The sequence below is a fragment of the Mus caroli genome, unplaced genomic scaffold (assembly GCF_978045245.1).
Source record: "Mus caroli unplaced genomic scaffold, Mus_caroli_1 scaffold_18, whole genome shotgun sequence".
NCBI lineage: Eukaryota > Metazoa > Chordata > Mammalia > Rodentia > Muridae > Mus > Mus caroli.
Window position 1 is genome coordinate 57,722,876 of NW_028227273.1, and position 20,170 is coordinate 57,743,045.

At 47.7% G+C, this 20,170-nt stretch overlaps 2 protein-coding genes and 1 long non-coding RNA gene across 11 annotated transcripts in view; 2 read left to right on the forward strand and 1 right to left on the reverse strand.

The window, feature by feature from the left end:
- Positions 1 to 3,637: 3,637 nt before the first annotated feature.
- LOC110312202 (H-2 class I histocompatibility antigen, Q10 alpha chain-like) lies at positions 3,638 to 8,610 on the forward strand. Of its 8 annotated transcripts, none has more exons than XM_021185758.2 (9): positions 3,638 to 4,030; positions 4,208 to 4,501; positions 4,684 to 4,920; positions 5,638 to 5,913; positions 6,062 to 6,166; positions 7,092 to 7,124; positions 7,243 to 7,289; positions 7,428 to 7,497; positions 7,706 to 8,075. In XM_021185758.2, exons 1-9 carry the CDS (start codon positions 3,955 to 3,957, stop codon positions 7,729 to 7,731), a joined length of 1,164 nt encoding a protein of 387 aa, XP_021041417.1. In that variant the 5' UTR covers positions 3,638 to 3,954; the 3' UTR covers positions 7,732 to 8,075. The 8 variants fall into 8 exon arrangements, with proteins under 8 accessions (XP_021041417.1, XP_085689044.1, XP_085689039.1 ...); XM_085832913.1 differs by lacking the exon at positions 7,706 to 8,075 and adding an exon at positions 8,515 to 8,610 and having other exon boundaries at positions 3,639 to 3,811; positions 4,241 to 4,501; XM_029471449.2 differs by having other exon boundaries at positions 3,639 to 3,811; positions 4,241 to 4,501.
- LOC147000431 (uncharacterized) overlaps positions 8,046 to 20,170 on the reverse strand; it is a 44,388-nt gene continuing 32,263 nt past the window's right edge. Inside the window, exon 2 of the long non-coding RNA XR_015045891.1 lies at positions 8,046 to 9,207. This is a non-coding gene — a long non-coding RNA (uncharacterized LOC147000431). The remainder of the gene's footprint in view (positions 9,208 to 20,170) is intronic.
- LOC110312200 (H-2 class I histocompatibility antigen, D-37 alpha chain) lies at positions 14,051 to 17,166 on the forward strand. Of its 2 annotated transcripts, none has more exons than XM_021185754.2 (7): positions 14,051 to 14,372; positions 14,546 to 14,815; positions 15,059 to 15,334; positions 15,870 to 16,145; positions 16,273 to 16,389; positions 16,565 to 16,594; positions 16,736 to 17,166. In XM_021185754.2, the coding sequence occupies exons 1-7, from the start codon at positions 14,294 to 14,296 to the stop codon at positions 16,777 to 16,779; spliced, it is 1,092 nt and encodes a 363-aa protein (XP_021041413.1). In that variant the 5' UTR covers positions 14,051 to 14,293; the 3' UTR covers positions 16,780 to 17,166. The 2 variants fall into 2 exon arrangements, with proteins under 2 accessions (XP_021041413.1, XP_085689037.1); XM_085832911.1 differs by having other exon boundaries at positions 14,287 to 14,372; positions 14,658 to 14,815.

Here is a 20,170-nt window from a genome sequence, read left to right on the forward strand (position 1 = left end):
TTCACAGCAGGGCTCTCCAGTGGAAGGTCTTCCTGGATGTAGAAGGCTCAGCTGCTGTCAGAAGCTAAGTGGTGGAGGGATTGTGTGATATAAGTAAAAATAATTACACACTTAAGTATTTTTAAATCAATATTCTAAACAAATTTTGCACACTATAAGGTGACTTTATATAAAAAATACTTTGTTTAAACACTTAAACCGGTTTTTAACCTTAGAACTTTTCTCTTGGGGAAAAACACACCAGGACTTGACTTCTGTCAAATCTTCACTGGAAAAATACAGATTTATCTTCTGCCTGTGAAAATGAACATCAAATCTGCTGGTGGTACTCACATTATTTGTGGTTTGGTTTGGTTTGGTTTTCAGGCAGGGTCTCATTATGTAGCTCTGACTGTCTGGAACTCACTCTATAGGCCATGTCAATCCTCCTGTCTCTGCCTTCCAAGTGCTGGGTTGAAGGCAGGAACCACTATGGCCTGTAGAGACTGCAATGAGGTCTCTGCCAGTTAGGTTGTAGGTGAAGTATGTGATCACACTTTGTGAAACCAAGGGCTCTTGGTTATGAGGATTCCCACACAGTTGTTCTCAGCATCAGTTATTGATTTGTTTATGTATGTATGTATGTATTTAATGTAAAATATTTAATGTAAAAAAAGAGCTGTCCTGTAGGTGCTGGGAATTGAACCCCAGTCCTCTAGAAGAGCAACAAGTGATTTTAACCACTGAGCCATCTCTCCAGCCCCTGCAATATCAGTTCTTTTTTTTTTTGGTTTTTCCAGACAGGGTTTCTCTGTATAGCCCTGGCTGTCCTGGAACTCACTTTGTAGACCAGGCTGGCCTCGAACTCATAAATCCGCCTGCCTCTGCCTCCCAAGTGCTGGGATAAAGGCGTGCACTGCTACTGCCCGACTACCATCAGTTCTTTTTTTTTTTTTTTTTTTTTTTTTTGGTTTTTGAGACAGGGTTTCTCTGTGTAGCCTTGGCTGTCCTGGAACTCACTCTGTAGACCAGGCTGGCCTTGTGGCCTTGAACTCATAAATCCACCTGCCTCTGCCTCCCACGTTCTGCGATAAAAGGCGTGTGCCACCACAGCACTGCTCTCTACCATCAGTTCTTAACACACATAATGTCAAGGGTATCATCAGCCTCACTGTGAATTCTGCTCTGCCCTCAGTAAACCTACAGTCATGTTCTCAGGCTGTCACATGAGCTTTGGTGAGCCATCAATATTCTAAACTTATTTTTGCACACTATAACATGGCTTTATATAAAAAATGCTTTGTTTAAACATCAATATTGTACTACAAATTCATTATAAAATATACATTGTCATCAAATAAACTTTGATTTAAAAAATAGAATTGCCTGTCATTATATGCTATATTTCACAAATGAAGACAGATTTGTATAAAGGCAAAAATAATACTTTAAATGTCAAATGTCAGTTTAAAAACAACACATGAGGATAGAAGTAAGTGCGCTGCTGGTCTAATAGGAATTCCCGAGCTTTCTTTAGTCTGAGCTTGGAAATGTGAATGTCAAATCTCTGGACTGTGACTCAGCAAGAATTGTATCAATCACACTCATTTATAGCTCCTATGAAGTAACACAAGAAGGTGTAACTATCCCGAGCAGGGCAGTTTTGCAAATTTTGTGTGATACTTGCCAAAACAATAAAAAATAAACGGGTTAAATTTTAAAAAGAACTTTATTTTAAAAATCTTTCAAGAAATTCTGACCTGTGTCTTCCTTTGTTTTCCCAAGTTTTCGTATTATTTGATTAAAGATAAAATAGAGAAAATTTTGATTAACGATAAAATAGAGAAGAGAGAAAAAACGTTCTTCTGACTTACAGGATGTTGGGTAACATTGGATTTTGGTGTAGGTTTTTTTTTTTTTTTTTTTTTTTTGGTTTTTCCAGACAGGGTTTCTCTGTATAGCCCTGGCTGTCCTGGAACTCACTCTGTAGACCAGGCTGGCCTCGAACTCAGAAATCCGCCTGCCTCTGCCTTCCGAGTGCTGGGATTAAAGGCGTGCGCCACCACGCCCGGCTTGGTGTAGGTTTTAACAGAGACATCTATTTATTTCCTTCCACAGATAAATTAATTTCTCATGATAGAGGGAGGCTGGTGGATGAGCTATGGTCTGGGATTGCATACTGAGCATACTGTACAGATTTGATTCTCGCTCTGTCTCTATCCTGTTCTTTCTCCTCCCTCCTCCTCCTCCTCTTCTTCTTCTTCCTGTTCCTCTTCCTCTCTCTCTCTCTCTTCTCTCTCTCTCTCCCTCCCTCCCTTCCTCTCTCTCTCTCTCTCTCTCTCTCTCTCCCTCTCTCTCTCTTCCTCTCTCCCCTCACATTGCCTTCCCCCATCTCCCTCTCATGGCCAAGTCTATTCGGCTGGCTGTGTTCAGTCTGAGCTCTTCCTTTTCCTTCACCACGACTAGAACTGGCTGTACCATTTTCATTCACTACCACCCTCACTCTAGCTCAACTAGATATTCATGACCCCTGACAACCATTTCCCACACAAAGAAGAACGAGGCAGTGCTGGGCTCTTTCTCTCCAGCCCTCCCCAATAAACACCCTGACTATTCACCTTCACAAGGTCAGTCCATCAAATGCTAAGTTCAGTGAAGGGACTCTGCAAAAGTCACTAGGGCTCCGAATCAGCTGACTTTACTCTGAGGGACTGTCCTAATCAGGGCAAATATTAAAAGGACTGGGTTCTGTGCCCAGACCCACAGTGTGATGACTCTACACAGGAGATTTCCTCCAATGACCTTCATGAAGCCACCCAAAGAACCCAAAGTCCATGGAGAGTAACCAACATGCTGCTGTGCTGAATGCAGCAAGGACAGGGGTCCTTGCCCAGATTCTGAGAAATGGAATCCTGCCACATGTTCCCTGTGAGCTTTGAGAACTCTGATTCAGAGATGAACCTTGTGCAACCTTGTGCAAAACTCCATGGTGCGAGCTAGTAGCCAACTTGGCAGGTTCATTGAGAAAATATAACTCACTGGTCCTTGGCAGTGCATGTCTTTAATGCCAGTACTCAGGGGTGAGAAACAGGTGGATCTCCTGAGTTTGAGGCAAGCCTGGCCTAAAAAGGAAAGTCCTGACAGACAGACAGACAGACAGACAGAAAGGAGAAAGGATCTCACCTAGGTCTACAGTGAATTCCTCCAAAAAGCTGGCTATTGCCAACATGGGCCCTGGGATGTTTCCTTCTGGAGGAGTCCTGTATCCCATGAGAGCGCCTGAGATCAGTGTGCAGTCTCCCCTGGACTCCACAGACAGCCACTGAACAGGTCTCAGGAAGACAGAGTGAAAGGAACAGCTCTCTCAGCTCTTTCTGGGCACTTTGGGAGTCTGTGCATATCCCTGGCAGGCAATGACTCTCAGGACCTCAAGAGGAAAGTAGCTGGGAGAGTCCCTAATTGGCTTAGTTTCACTTTCCAGTGCCCAACTTCTCTTCAGTTTTTCTGCCTAGATATTGATGACTTGGCACGAGTTCTCACTCTCTGTAGGGCAATTTCTCCTAATTATTTGATTGGCTATTAATGGCGACAAGAAGCCAATCGCTGGGCTAAGATGAAAAGGCAAGAAAGGAAGTAATGACGTGGGAGAAAGGACCGCCTTTTACTGTCCTGCTCTCTCTGCAACCCTCCTCTCCACAGGCAGGGTTGAGAGCAAGAAGGTGCAGAATGTAGGCCTGCAGAATTGTCAGACCTGGTGGCGGCTTCTGCCACTGGAAGAATTTCCAACATGAAACAGATGATCAGTTTGGGACAATAGATTCTGCAACCAGAGGTAGCGTCATTTGGTTACTTTTAAAATTCGGATTGTCTGGTGTTTTCCAATCACTAGCGACTGTGATTAGAAGCTGGGTTCTGAGATAATGCAATCACTGTCGCTCTAGTTTATAAAGCTGTCCAAGATCTTCCCAGTCCCAGATGTCCTGGGTCCTCAGGGCCGCTGTGGTCTGCGCCCTTCTCCTGCAGCAGGATGCCAGCCCATCCCTTTGGGTGAGTGAGACCAGGGAGGGAAACTGTCTCTACTGGGAAGGCTAGGGATAGCACCACCCATTGTCTGCACCACCCAGCAAGATCCTCCAGTCCCCCTTTTTCAGCTGTCCAGAGCCTGGCGCCCTGCTCCCCTCCTGGCCCTCACACCAGCTCCAGATCAAAATCAGGGATCGAGGAGGAGGAGGTCGGGGTCTCATTGCGCTCCTCCTCCCAGGTTCACACTCGCTTAGGTATTTCTACACCGCTGTGTCCCGGCCTGGCCTTGGGGAGCCCTGGTTCATAATCGTCGGCTATGTGGACGACATGCAGGTCCTGCGCTTCAGCAGCAAGGAGGAGACTCCAAGGATGGCACCCTGGCTGGAGCAGGAGGAAGCAGATGACTGGAAGCAGCAGACTCGTATAGTCACAATTCAAGGACAGCTCTCTGAAAGGAATCTGATGACCCTGGTTCATTTTTACAACAAGAGCGTGGATGGTGAGTGATCAGAACCCATCCCAAGAATGTACCAGGGTTGTCCATATTCACTAGACGGGAGTTTCACCCAACACATGCCCAGTTCCTCAAAAACCAAGAGTCTGCAGGGATTTACTTGGACTTGGTCTGTGTTCTACTGGTGTTGCTGCGACAGGACTGACCACCAACTATGTCCTTCCTAGACTCTCACACACTACAGTGGCTGCAAGGCTGCGATGTGGAGCCAGATCGGCGCCTGTGTCTCTGGTACAACCAGCTCGCCTATGATAGCGAGGATCTCCCCACCCTGAACGAAAACCCAAGTTCCTGTACAGTGGGAAACAGCACTGTACCTCACATCTCTCAGCACCTGAAGAGCCACTGCTCAGATCTGCTGCAGAAATACCTGGAAAAAGGGAAGGAGAGGCTGCTGCGTTCAGGTACCCAGGGGAGCCAAACCATGTCTATTTCCTTTAGGCTACTTGCTGGGAGTTTGGAGAGCTGGTGGTGCTGGGTGGGAAGAGAGGACTTGGAGTGCTCAGCTCACAACTGAGCACTACCCAGCAAGACGAGTTCTGGTTTAGATCCTTAGCATTTGCAAAGGAGGAGAGGGAGACAGGTGACTGAGAAGGACTTTTCTCACTCCTCCCCACGTCCAGAGAGGCAAGAGGCTCTTGTGTTCCAGATCTGTGACAAAACAATGGCTTCCTCACAAGACAGCCCCTCTCTAACAAGAAATTCATTTCTCCAACAGGAGACCAATCTTTTCGTAACTGATCAACAAATTCTTGACTTGAGCAATGGCCCTAGGCCAATTGGGAGCTATTTCTCAGAACTTATTCTGTGCCCCAGACTTCAGTGTCTCTGGAGTCAGACTCCAGCTTTTCTCAGTCTCTTGGCCCTCACCCAGCTCAGGACCAGAAGCCCTTCCCACGAGTCTGCAGAGACCTGGAGCCTCCCGTCCATGTTGTCCTGCTCACATCCTAAGGCATCCCTAAGAACAGATCCTCCCAGGTGCAAGTGCTCTAGCTGGTGTCTAGATGATGGACACCCAAATCCCACCCCAGTTCTCCTGTCTACCCCAGGATGGTCACATGAACACTGCTGAGTCCCCAGAAGAAAGCAAGATGCTTTTTCCTTTCAATTCTCTCCCCCAGACCCCCCAAAGACACATGTGACCCATCATCCCAGACCTGAAGATGAAGTCACCCTGAGGTGCTGGGCCCTGGGCTTCTACCCTGCTGACATCACCCTGACCTGGCAGAAGGATGGGGAGGAGCTGATCCAAGAAATGGAGTTTGTGGAGACCAGGCCTGCAGGGGATGGAACCTTCCAGAAGTGGGCAACTGTGGTGGTGCCTCTTGGGGAAGAGCAGAATTACACATGCCATGTGCACCATGAGGGGCTGCCTGAGCCCCTCACCCTGAGATGGGGTAAGGAGGGTGAGGGTGCAGAGCTGGGTTCAGGGAAAGCTGGAGCCTTCTGCAGACCCTGAGCTGGTCAGGGCTGAGAGCTGAATGGTCTTCACCTTCTCTTCCCCTCTCCTGCCCTCCCCTCCCTTCACTTCCCTTTGCTTCCCAGAGCCTGCATGGTACCAAAAGCCTTGGATTTGGATTGTTGCCATGGTTTTTTCCATTTTGCTCATTTGTCTCTGTGTGGCTTGCATATGCATGAAGAAGAATGCAGGTAGGGGAGAAATGTGTTCTGGGTTTCCTTGTCCCACTGAGGGTTTGAAGCCTTAGGTAGAGGCATACCCTGCTTAGGTAACAGGATGTTCCATCCACAGTCCTCTTAGCCTGGAGCCTTTTTGTTTAACCTTAAGTGAACGGGACTAAACAGCAGTTTCTTCTTGAGAATGGTTCTGGTGCCTGAGACCTCATGACCAGCTGTCACAGGCAAAGGTCTCACTGGGGACAAAACTCCAAGGAGGTCCTACATCACCTCAGTTCTAGAAATTCCCCCTTGCGGGGCTGGAGAGATGGCTCAACAGCTAAGAGCACTGACTGTTCTTCCAGAGGTCCTGAGTTCAATTCCCAGCAACCACATGTTGGCTCACAACCATCTGTAATGGGATCTGATGTCATCTTCTAGTGTGGCTGAAGACAGCTACAGTGTACTCATATAAATAAGTAAATAATATTTAAACAAAAAAAGAAAGAGAGAGAGAGGAAGGAAGGAAGGAAGGAAGGAAGGAAGGAAGGAAGGAAGGAAGGAAGAAAAAAAGAAAGAAAGAAAGAAAGAAAGAAAGAAAGAAAGAAAGAAAGAAAGAAAGAAAGAAAGAAAGAAAGAAAGAGAGAGAGAGAAATTTCCCTTGGGCCCAGAACTAAGGGGTTTTGCTAAACCAGTGATTCTCAAACTCTCAAACTGGGGGTCGAGAGTCCTTTGGGGGTTGTCCTCTGGCATCCTACATATGGGATACCTACATTACAATTTGTAACAGAAGCAAAATTACAGTTATGAAGTAGCAACAAAATAATGTTATAGGTGGGGGTCATGACAACATGAGGATACTGTATTAGAGGTCACAGCATTAGGAAGGAAGAGAACCACGGGTCTAGGCCCTTATGACTCCCTACTCCCATGCCACCCGTACGTGGTGTTCTTTCCTCAGGTGGGAGAGGAAGGCCTGACACCCAGGAAGCAGGTGAGTGTGGTGAGGGGTGATCTCTGAGACCCTTGGAGCCCATGGGAGCCCACCGCAGTTCCTCCTTTAGCCTCTAGTCTTCTGAAGTCTGACTGGATCCTGTTTTGGTCTTTCCTAGGCAAAGACAGTCCCCAAGACTCTAGCAAGCTTGTCCAGGATGATGAGGTAAAACATGGGGTGGCACAGAGGACTTGGGATGGGGAGGTAGAGAGTCTCCGTATTTGGACGATCTGAGTGAGGAGCGAGCTATTTGAAACATCATGGGTTACAGTAACTGCCCTGAACCTGTTCTTGCTCTTGTAGGAGATGGGGGTTCCCTTTTGGAAGATTGGGTACTATAAGACTCATCTAGGCCACTCCCCTGGAACTTCAGGTTTGTTTACCATGTCACCCCGAAAGAGGTATCAGCCTCTCCTCCCCACCCCACCGCCCACTCTGTCGGTGTTGTCTCCCAGAAGGCTTCACTTACTCTCCTCACCCTCAAGAGAACACTTGCAGCTGTTCCCCCTCACCCCCTGCCTCTGTGGGATCACCTGCAACAGTTACTGAAGAATGCAATCTTTCCTTTTGTATCCCATCAGTTGGCTTGTCTTTACTGTCACCTTGACTGGAATTAGGATGATCTGTGAGATGCCCCTTTGAGTGACTGGGCTGTGAGGCCAGCAGGTCAGTTCTTGCCACCCTGGACAGAAACACATCTCACCTTTCTGGCTCGAAGATCTGACCACCTGTCTCTTCCCTACTTGGCTTCTAGTCAGGCATTTTGTCAGAGTATCAAGGGTCCCAGGGACACAAAGCTCCCTCCTCTCACCCACAGCACTCTGGGTACTACCCACAATGTTTCAGGGACATTTAATCAGGTCAAATTGGGATCAATGGCTTTGATGCAGAAAAGAACTGTGGACTAGTAGAGATAGGCTGTAATTAAAAAAAAAATCTTTTTAATTTTAAGTTGTCTTAAATCTATTTATTTATTGGGTATGTGCATATGAGAGCTATAGCACACATGTGGGAGACAGAGGACAACTTGCTGGAGTCAGTTCTCTTCCTCCACCAGGTAGGTCCCAGGGACGGATCTCAGGTCAGCAGACTTGGACACAAGTGCCTTTACCCACTGAGCACCTGGCTGACCCAACAAAGTAGTTTTTGAAGGTTGGCTCATTTGTAGTTACTCGTTTTTACTGGACTTTGACTTGGAGGTAGAAGCAGCCTACATCTCTTGGCAGTCTGATCCTGGCATTTTTTTATGTGACTTCCTTCATTCTCTTGGCCCAAGGCTTAGCTCTGCAGCCTCTCCTCGGTCTCCATAGCAACGCTTAGCTCTACAGCCTCTCCCCCATCTCCATAGCACCTAGTCTCTACTGAACAATGCATTGGTGTTTTGTTGCAGGACAGGTGGAGTAAGGAGATGCTGGGTCTTGGATCTTGGGGGCTGTGGTCCTGGGCTTCTTCCCTTCTTTGCTTGCTTTCTCACAACGTGTTGGCAGACACCATGAGCTTCTTTGGAAAGACTGGAAAGCTTTCCGATTCTGCAGTTCTTTTGGCCCAGGAGTATCTGTCAGTCCAGGAATCTCCTTTTCTCCTTGGCTCATGATAACCGAGTTGAGGACTCAGACTGGCATCCGTAATGTGCCTGCAGACAGACTCAGCCTGCCTCTCTCCAGCTTTCCTTGGTCACAACAGCAGGTGCACTTGGCTGTGGGTCCAGACACCTTGCTGGGACCTTCCAAGGGAAAGCCTTGTTTGCTGTTCCCATCGCTGGTTCGAACCTTGTATCACTTTGACTATTCACCAGAGGGTCAGCAACTATTTGCGTGACCATTCACCTCTCCTGGAAAGTACATAGCTTGCATTCGTGCTCCAGGAGTTGCTGGAAAGTACATAGCTTGCATTCGTGCTCCAGGAGTTGCTGGAAAGTACAGAGCTTGCATTCGTGCTCCAGGAGTTGCTGGAAAGTACATAGCTTGCATTCGTGCTCCAGGAGTTGCTGGAAAGTACAGAGCTTGCATTCGTGCTCCAGGAGTTGCTGGCAGCCAGCGGCTGGGAGGGAGTCATCCAGCTTCATCTCGTCATAGGCGAACACCTGGGAAGGCCCGGGAAAAAGAAAAAAATAAAAGCATGTTAATGTAGACTTTCGGCAGGAAGATTTAGAGAGGTGAAAGATAAATGTTAAGAAAAAATGGCTGCTGCTGGCCAGGCCTTTAATCCCAGCACTTGGGAGGCAGAGGCAGGTGGATTTCTGAGTTTGAGGCCAGCCTGGTCTACAGAGTTCCAGGACTGCCAGGGTGACACAAAGTAACTGTCTCAAAAGATATAATTAATTAATTAATTAAAAAGTAAACATACTTTTAAGAAATCAAATAAATCCAGATCTGAAATATTGTTCCTTGCTCTGTGTGTCTTTTCTTTTTCCAAAACCAAATTTTCAATATTTACCTCATCAGTGACCACGGTTGTGAGCTGCCTGCTGTATGTGGGATTCAAACCCAGGTTCTCCGCAAAAGCAGTCAGTGCTCTCTCTTAACCACAGAGCCACCTCGCCAGCCCCAAATTCTAATATTTTTTAAGGCAATAGAAAATCAAGTCTTGACAAGATTACAGTTAAATGCCTGAGTGGAAAAGTCTGTATAAATTACCATGTACAACGAGGTTGCATGGTAAGTTAATGGATTGTTTTACAAATGTCCTTTCTAAATCCCCTTGCTGGCTTAACTCTTGGAGTTAAGGATCCCATCTTAAAAAAAAAAAAGATTTATTTATTTATTTTATGTATGTGAGTATGCTGTAGCTGTACAGATGGTTGTAAGCCTTCATGTGGTTGTTAGGAGTTGAATTTTAGGACCTCTGCTCGCTCCGGTCAGCCCTGCTTACTCAGGTCGGGTCCCGATTGCTCCAGTCAACCTTGCTCACTCAGGCCCAAAGATTTATTTACTATTATACATAAGTACACTGTAGCTGTATTCAGACACACACAGAAGAGAGTGTCAGAAATCATTACGGATGGTTGTGAGCCACCATGTGGTTTCTGGGATTTGAACTCAGGACCTGAGGAAGACCAGACAGTGCTCTTATCCAGTGAGTCATCTCGACAGTCCTAAGGATCCAATCTTGAGTTATTTACAAGCTGCGATTCTTGCATGCACTTGTAAGATCCATTATTACAACAGCTAAATACCACATCTCTGTTTTGCTTTCTACAAATAAAAATCCTACTTTGACATATTGAAAAGGGGCCAGGAAAGAAGTTTCCACAAAGTCATGGGGATGGCTAGCTCTGAGAACACATTGTTACCTGCAAAGACAGCTGATTCTATATTGGTCCTACCAGCACACTGTGGAGTCCATCTGAGAACCAACAACCCACCTAAGAACTGACAACTGGAAATCTCAGGTTCTTGTGGACCAGCTGAAGTATCTGCCATCTGACTAATACTGTGGCAGGCGTTAGGCAATGCCATTTGCTACAAGATAATGGGGTTACTCGCCCTACAATCAGGTCTCTTTACAACTCAAAATATGTTATGTCTCTAAAATTAATGTTTCTTGATGGATGTTGGTGGCACACACCTTTAATCCCAGCACCTGACAGAGGCAGGTGGAATTCTGAGAATTCCTGGTCAGCCTTGTCTACAGGAGAGAGAGAGAGAGAGAGAGAGAGAGAGAGAGAGAGAGAGAGAGAGAGAGAGAGAACTAAATAAAGCAATAAAATAAAAGAATAACAGTTCAGGACACAACCATGAACTTTGAACAGAGAACTCATCCCAACACACCCCAGAGGCACGCAGAAACAAGTGTTTCTCAGGATGGCCACCAGGTGGCAGTTTGCTCCTGGCTGAAAAGGCTTTAGAGGTGTCCATTAGCTTCACAAGCTTACAAAACAAATTCACCCTGTTCTGGGAAGTCCTTTAAGGCTGGAGCCTGAGCTCTGGGCCTCAACCACTTTCTGTATATTCTCTTTCTGATTTCTGCAGAGTGTAGTTCTCAGAATCACATGCGAGAAAGCAACAATAGCTGCAAGCCCTAAAGCCTGCCTTCCAGTTCATCTCCACCAGCCAGGACAGTGAGGAGGGAACAAAGGTCATTCCAGAGGTTAGTCCCGCCCCACTGCTGGGTCTAGTTAGTCAACAGTGCCCTGCAGCAGGAACCTTTGGTGCTTGATGCAAACCAAATAAATGATTAGCAGTGTTTATTTGCTACCCTATTTGCACCATATACATGCAGACTCTCCAGTATGGAGAACAACTGAGTCTTCATAGTATAGAAGATAAAATTGCTCCTATCTAGCCTGGCGTGGTGGCACACGCCTTAAATCCCAGCAGTCTGGAGGCTGAGTCAGGTGGATTTCTGAGTTCGAGGCCAGCCTGGTCTACAGAGTGAGTTCCAGGACAGCGAGGGCTATACAGAGAAACCCTGTCTCGAAAAAAAGCAAAGAAAAAAAATTAAAAATTGCTCCTATCTTACCCCATTGTCCCTGTCACATTCTACGGAGTCCTCAGGCTGTGATATAGACATCCTCTGGGAAATAGCTTCCACTTTCTGTGCTCCACCATTTGTAAGAGTTGCCTCTAAACCTTAGACCCTTCATAAACTTGCCACCATCAGTGGTTTTGGTTTTGGTTTTCTCTGCTGGCACTGCTGCTCTGCAAGGATCCAGCCATGTGTTTCCTATTTCCCCTAACTGGATCCTGAGCTTTCTCCAAGGCACCTGCTTCAGAGAGCTGGAAGAGCCCCTGTAGCTGGTTACCATGGAGATGCAAACCCTTCAGGTCTCTGGTGCCTCCCATGTCCACTGTGGCTCACGCCCACTAGTGCATTCTGCAGTGTGACCAGAGCAGCATGCAGTTCTTGTAGCCCCTGTTGGATCAGCTTTGCACAGGTTCTGTAAACAATCCAGTTTGGGCCAGTGAGGTATGTGTCAAATGCTGCCTTCCTCAGCCCTAACTCTCTCATCAGAGACCCACCTTCTCCAGTGTTTCAGTGACACCTAAAAAGTCTTGGCTGCCAAGTCCACACACAGCACTGAACCTCAGGTGTACAGTGCTTGCCTGCCATTTGTGAGGCCCTTGATTTATCCTCAGTTAGAAACAGGGGACATACAAATGACATGGTAACTTTCTTGGCTATGGACGTGGCTTATTTCAAACATCTCAAAACTGAGCAAGAACCTATCAGGTCAAAGCTTTTTTTAAAAATTCATTTATGTATTTATTCTGTACACAGTGTTCTGCCTATCTGCAGGCCTGCAGGCCAGAAGAGGCTTGTCTTCAGAAATGGGGTCCTGTTGTCAGTTTATGGAGAGCCTGGATTGTCTGGGAATTTCCATGGGAACCCTTTGGTCAATAATTCAAGTGGATGTAACCCAGTTCGTTACATTCTGGGTCCCTAAATCTACTGGATGTTACCCAGTTACACTCTAGCACTGGAAGCTTCCTTTGGTAGCGAGAGATGGCCAGTTGGGGCTCAGACTCCCTCATTATTTAAAGGCTTCATATTTTAGGAAGTTTCCACTACATTGGGTTTCCCTTGTGCCCCTCATATAGCCCTTATCTCTAGCTGTCTCTCCCCACATTCTGTCACTCAACCTCTTCTCCCCTCCCCCTCCCCCCCACTCCCCTCTGCCCCTGCCTGTTCATCCCGCTCCTGTGCAACCCCCAAGACCCCCCCCCCCCCCAAAACTCAGTACCTGACCGGCCATAAAACCTACTGTGATGGTTTGTATATCCTTGGACCAGGGAGTGGCACCATCTGAAGGTGTGGCCTTGATGGAATAGGTGTGACCTGGTTGGAATGGGTGTGTCACTGTGGGTGTGGGTATAAGAGCCTCACCCTAGTTGCCTGGAAGTCAGTCTTCCACTAGCAGCCTTTGGATGAAGACATAGAACTCTCAGCTCTGCCTGGGCCATGCCTGCCTGGATACTACCATGCTCCCACCTTGATGATAATGGACTGAACCTCTGAACCTGTAAGCCAGCCCCAATTAAATGCTGTTTTTTATAAGACTTGCCTTGGTCATGGTGTCTGTTCACAGCAGTAAAACCCTAACTAAGACACCTACCCTACTTTCCCTCCCAGGGAGATCCTTGTGTCCCTTCCTCTGTGCCTAACCTCTCTGGGTCTAAAGACTGTAGTTTGGCTGTTTTATTTCACGGATAATATCCACATATTAAGTGAATACGTACCGTATTTATCTTTCTGATGACCCAGTGGTTTTAGCATAGCGAGATAGAAACATCCCATGGTGGAGTTACATTAAAATCAACCATCTAATAACTGCCACTTGTATAGTTACAGTGTTTCATGTTTACACAGAACAGAGTACTAAACAGAGTCCTTCTGCGACTGGAGAGATGGCTCAGCTGTTAAGAGCTTATACCTAAGATTATGCAAGGAACCTGAGGTCAGATCCCAGCACTCAGGCCACACCTCACAACCACCTGAAACTCCAGCTCCAGGGATCCTACGCTCTGTTGGGTCCTCATCGGGCACTGCATTCATCTATCCACACACAAACACACATATAAACATGATTTGTAAAATAAAATAACTACAACTTGGGGCTCATTGGCTAAGAGCACCGACTGCTCTCCCAGAGGTCCTGAGTTCAATTCCCAGCAACCACATGGTGGCTCACAACCATCTGTAATGAGATCTGATGCTATCTTCTGGTGTGTCTGAAGACAGCTGCAGTATACAAATATACATACAATAAATAAATAATTCTTTTAAGAAAAATAACTACAACTTGATATGCCAGGGCTGGCTGATACCCACTGGAAAACCTCCCCTTTTTGGAAGAGAAAGGGAGAAGGGGAGAGGGGAGGGGGAGGACTGGGAAAAGGAGGAAGGGGAAACTGTAGTCAGGACATAAAGTTAATAAATTAACTAATTAACTAAGTCGAAGCTTGCACAGATTGTGCAACAAGACTTGCAGAAACAGTTTGCCCAAGAACACAAGTGCCAGAGAAGATTGTCCCGGTTAAAGCTGTAGGTCATGAAAAGGGATCCTACTGCTTTCTCTTTCATAAAGACACAAATGATGCAGTCTCAATTCTCATTTCTGTTGGACGCCTAGTTTTCTAGAAGCCAATCAGCTACGCACAGGTTTCAAAGTACGAAGTCAACAGGAATACAGTCCTCCTTATGGTTCCTCACAGACCCAAGGAGTGAGGATGTTGCTTTTTGCCCACTTGCTCCAGCTGCTGACCAAAGCCACAGTGCTGGTCAGCGCCACAGTCCCGACCCAGACTGGTAAGTGAGGGGAGGGGTGGGAGCGAAAAAGACTGCGAGGAAAAGCGGAGGGAGGGTGGTGGTGGAGGAGGTGCAGCACCCCAAGTTCCGCCGCCCTGTCCTAGTCCCTCCCCGCCTTTACCTGGGACCTTGAGCCTAGGGGAGGTTGGGGTCTCACCGCGCGTCGTCCCCAGGCCCACACTCGCTGCGGTATTTCCACACCGCCGTGTCCCGGCCCGGCCTCGGGGAGCCCCGGTTCATCATTGTCGGCTACGTGGACGACACGCAGTTTGTGCGCTTCGACAGCGACGCGGAGAATCCGAGGATGGAGCCGCGGGCGCTGTGGATGAAGCAGGAGGAGCCGGAGTACTGGGAGCGGGAGACTCGGAAAGCCAGGGACATGGGGAGGAACTTCAGAGTAAACCTGAGGACCCTGCTCGGCTACTACAATCAGAGTAAGGACGGTGAGTGACTGCGGCTGGGATCACAGCTATGATCCCCCCCATGTGCCCTGAGACGGGCCTGGGTCATCTTGACCCGCTGAGACAAAGTTTCATCCAAACGCCTACCCAGAACCTCAGACAAGAAAGCCCCCGCAGAGTTCTGCTTAGGTTTGGGGTTGCACTTTTGTTTCTCTTTTGTTTTGGGATATCTCCTAACATGGGCAAGGTGGCCACAGGTGGCGCTCATCAGCGTATCCCTTCCAGAATCTCACACGCTGCAGTGGATGTATGGCTGCGACTTGGGGCCCGATGGGCGCCTGCTCCGCGGGTATTGTCAGGAGGCCTACGATGGCCAGGATTACATCTCCCTGAACGAGGACCTGCGCTCCTGGACCGCGACTGACTTTGCCTCACAGATTTCTAAGCGCAAGTCAGAGGCGGCCGGTGAGGCCCACCAACAGAGGGCATACCTGCAAGGTCCTTGCGTGGAGTGGCTCCAGAAATACCTACAGCTGGGAAACGAGACACTGCTGCGCTCAGGTGCCTGGAGACCTCTCCTCACTTTTCCTCTGGGGTTTGGGGGAAAGCCTTGAGGTATATAACTCAGGGGCAGAACGCTGTTCAGAGGGCACAGCTCGGTGGAGGAGGAGGGAGAGAGACTCCCAAGACTGCTTTTCCCCTGTAGGGATTTTAATCCTTAACACAAGCAGATCAGGCTTGACAATGACCCTGGACCCATGGGGGGCTTTCTCAGGCCTCCCTCCTTGCCCTACTCAGTGTCTCTAGAGCCAGACTCCAGCTTTTCTCAATCTCTTGGCCCTCACCCAGCTCAGGACCAGAAGCCCTTCCCACGAGTCTGCAGAGACCTGGAGCCTCCCGTCCATGTTGTCCTGCTCACATCCTAAGGCATCCCTAAGAACAGATCCTTCCAGGTGCAAGTGCTCTAGCTGGTGTCTAGATGATGGACACCCTAATCCCACCCCAGTTCTTCTGTCTACCCCAGGATGGTCACATGGACACTGCTGAGTCCCCAGAAGAAAGCAGGATGCCTCATCCTTTCAACTCTCTCCCTCAGAACCCCCAAAGGCACATGTGACCCGTCACCCCAGACCTGAAGATGAAGTCACCCTGAGGTGCTGGGCCCTGGACTTCTACCCTGCTGACATCACCCTGACCTGGCAGTTGAATGGGGAGGAGCTGACCCAGGACATGGAGTTTGTGGAGACCAGGCCTGCAGGGAATGGAACCTTCCAGAAGTGGGCATCTGTGGTGGTGCCTCTTGGGAAGGAGCAGAATTACACATGCCATGTGTACCATGAGGGGCTGCCTGAGCCCCTCACCCTGAGATGGGGTAAGGAGGGTGTGGGTGCAGAACTGGGGTCAGGGAAAGCTGGAGCCTTCTGGAGACCCTGAATTGGTCAGGGCTGAGAGCTGGGGTCATGACCCTCACCTTCATTTCCTGTACCTGTCCTTCCCAGAGCCTCCTCCATCCACTGACTCCAATATGGTGACTCACATTGCTATTCTGGTTGTCCTTGGAGCTGTGGCCATCATTGGAGCTGTAGTGGCTTTTGTGATGAAGAGGAGACACTTAGGTAGGAAAGGGCAGGGTCTGAGTTTTCTCTCAGCCTCCTTTAGCAGTGTGCTCTGCTCCTTAATGGGAAACAGCCACACCCACATTGCTACAGTCTCCAACTGGGTCAGCTGTCAGTTCCCGGAACTTCCTTGGGCTGTTGTTTCCCTGATCTCTCATGGCTTTTCTTCTCACAGGTATAAAAGGAAGCTATGCTCATGTTCTAGGTAAGTGTGAGAGGGGGGCAGGGGACACACCCTTGTCCCTGAGGCTCTCAGGATGGAGCTGGGATTTTTTCCAGCCCATAATCCCCTCTTGCCACATCCTCTCTGTCTTCTCAGTGTGCCTTGTTATCTCTTCTACACCAGGCAGCAAGAGCTTCCAGACCTCTGACTGGCCTCAGAAGGCATGAAAATCCCTGGGGGCCTGGGACTGGACCTGAGGCACAAGGGAGACTGGGGTTCAATTCCTAGCACCGACATGGCAGGTCACTGTCTGTTACTAGTAACAAACAGTTCATGTCTCATGAATGTAGACATGAATGCAACTAAAGCACCAATAATAATAACTTGTAAAAGTTATATATGTATATCAAATAATACTTTTTGTTTGTTTGGTTGGTTTATCAAGACAGTTTCTCTGCGTTGCCCTGGCTGTTCTGAAACTCACACTATAGACTAGGCTGTCCTTGAACTCAGAGATCCATCTGCCTCTGACCCACAAGTGCTCAGATTGACGGGGTGCACCACCACCACAGGACAAATAATTTGTTTTAAAATAAATTGTTTTATTATCAGTGTTTGATTTGTATACCTGTTTTATACTCCCCAAAGCCTAAGGCCATGTAAAAATATCTTGGCAGAAAAGAAGTCATAAGTAGAGAGTTTAGAAGCCTTGCTTTGATGGATTCGTTTATATTCCATATCCATGATACTTTCCTGTCCCATGGGAAACTACAGAAGAAGGCAGGTCTTTGCTGGGAATTGGGAATGAGGGAGGCAACACCTTATGCACAATCCCGTGGTCCAGCCTGGACTGTTTTACAGTTCAGAACCAAGACTGCAGCAGAGTTATGTGACAAGGCCAGAGTGTGCACTGCCAGGAACAGCTTAAACGCACTGCACCTTTTGATTCTTCATTACTTTTTGAATACTGTGCACTCTGAGACCTTGCTTGTTCATGGCCCACCACCTTAGCTATGCACATTGAAGACCCACTCTCTAGAAGGTCTTGAAAGATGAATTTCCCTTATGTTGCTGCAAATCACCCCAGCAATGTGTTCTAGTTTCTGTTCTATTGCTGAGATAAAACACTTTATCCAAAAGACAAGGTAGGGATGGGAAAGTCTATTTGGCTTACAATTCCAGGGTATGGTCAGTCCATCACAGAGAGAAGCCACGGTGGCGGGAGCCTGAGACAGCTGCTCCCGTCATGTCCACAGTCACAAGAGATGAATGTGTCCATATTGCCTGCTTGCTATTCCACACATATGACAAAGGAACTCGTTTCACACCCAGAGAAGTTTGGCAGGGACCATGAAAGATGTTGCTTGCTGACTGGCAAGTGTGGCTAATGCTCAGATAGCTTTCTAATACAGCCTGGGACCTCCTGCCTAGGGGGATGGTGCTGCCTAAGAAAGCATCATCAATCAAGAAAACTCCCTGGAGACATGCCCGCTGGTCAGTCTGATGGAGGTAACGCCTCAGTTGAGATTCTGTTCCCCAGAAATTCTGGGTTGTGTCGAACTGGCATTTAAAGTTCACCAGAACACAGTGAAGGGATGCGTGGGGTATTCTAACCTCCTCCTCAGCACTCATGTCACTCTCACATCCTGCAGACACACCACCAGGGTTTCCCATAAGCCTGCATAAGGTTTCCCCATAATTTTAATAGATGCTTTGGGGTTACCAAATTTCCTTGTATAGGGTTGTTGTTAATGCTGAATTATAGGTATTTTTCTTCTTTAAGGGTCAAACTTTTAAATCACCTACTCTTCCTATCCCTGACTCCCTACTATCTGTAGCTGTAGCTGTCTTCCCAAGGCCTCCATGGTTTTGGATCCTAGGATAAGCTCTCTAGCCCTCTGTGGTTTTTGGTTTTGTTTTTTGGTTTTTTTGTTTTTTCTTTTTTACCCTCCCAGCTGTAGAATATGTGAGCTAGCATGTTTATCTTCCGTTTTCTTTAATTTTCATGCTTTATCTGCTGATAGAGCGGATACGGCTGTTCATAATTCCCCTTCCTGTTAGTTTCCCCCTTTAGGCAATGGTTTGTACTCAGCAGCATATCTCACTGCTGATGGTGGGAACAGTCCGCTTCCCTGCCACCATCCCAAACATGCTATGTCCGGGGACAAGCTCTCCAGTCCACTCAGCACATCGGGTGTCGTGATAACTCTGTCAACTAGACACAACCTAGAGTAGCATGGGAAGAGCCTCAATGAGGAACTGTCTCCATTAGATTGGATGGTGGACGGGAGACAGGCTTTCAACTCCCTCAGCAGGGGGTCCGCCATTTTGTTTGTGGAAAGACAGCTGAGCAGGCAAAGGAGCCTATATGTTCTCTCTGCTTCTGACTGTGTGGCATGGCTGGCTTCTTCTGATTCATCTGACTTCGTGACATGGCTGGCTGTGCTTCTGACTGTGTGGCATGGCCAGCTATTTTCAATTCCCACTTCAATGGCTTCCTGATAACTGTAAACTGGAATTATAACCTGAATAAAGTCCTCCCACCCAGAGGCTTCCTCCTGTCAGGACACTTTATAAAAGAACAAAAATGAACAGCATACCACACTCTAATTCCAAGTTTGGATAGTCCCAACCACTCAGAAAATGACTCAGAGAAGTTTAGCCTATGAATAATGATTTTAACTCAAGGCAGTGTATGAACCATTGGCTATAACCTCAGGCGGCTGTACCTCCCGAGTCCTACTACCCCTGGTTTATGGTTTCCTTTTATATATCCTATCTGTCAATGGCTGCATGCAGGGAGAGGATGGGGGCTAATGACCTCTAGGAAGGCAGCTATCTACAAAGTTATCTCCCTTGTTTCCAACAGAAAAAGTTTAACAGCCCCCTCAATTTTATATATGGTTCTGCTTATATCCTTGCTTGGCCACAAGCTGGGGTCTCTGCTCAGTCACTATGGCAGCTCCTGTCCCAAGATGGTAATGGTCAGGCATTCTTCCAAATATACCCCTTAAAACCTTCTTTAAATTGTATATATGTGTGAACTTTGTTTACATGTATGTCTGTACATCCCTTACATGCCTGATGCTCTCAGAGATCAGAAGAGGTCATCATATCCCCTGGAACAGGAGCAACAGATGGTTGTGAGCCTCCATGCAGGTGCTGGGAATCAAACTCAGGTCCTCTGGAAAAGCAGCCAGTGCTCTTAACCACAGAGTCACACACACACACACACACCCGTCCCCAGCCCCTCACACTGACCTCTTAATAATATTTCGCAATAATCATCTTATGTCCTCTATTCCCTTCTAATGTGGCCAGAGACGGCCTTGGCTTTGGGAACTCACTTGGGAAACGATTTTACATAAAGGTTTGGGGAGCCTGGCAGTTCTATGTAGTCACCCCTAAGTAGCGGGCAAACGGTTAACAAAGAGCAGCAGGGATTTCTGTAGAAACCTGGTTGGGAAGCTTAAGTGCAAGTTGGATCTGGGTAAAAGAAACAATGACTCCTTTGTCACATGTTACTGATGAGCACTGTTCCTTCCTCCTCCGGCTCCTCTCCCTAGCCTACTTGTGTGGACGCCTTGACTGTCCTGTACAGGCTCCAAAATCAACATC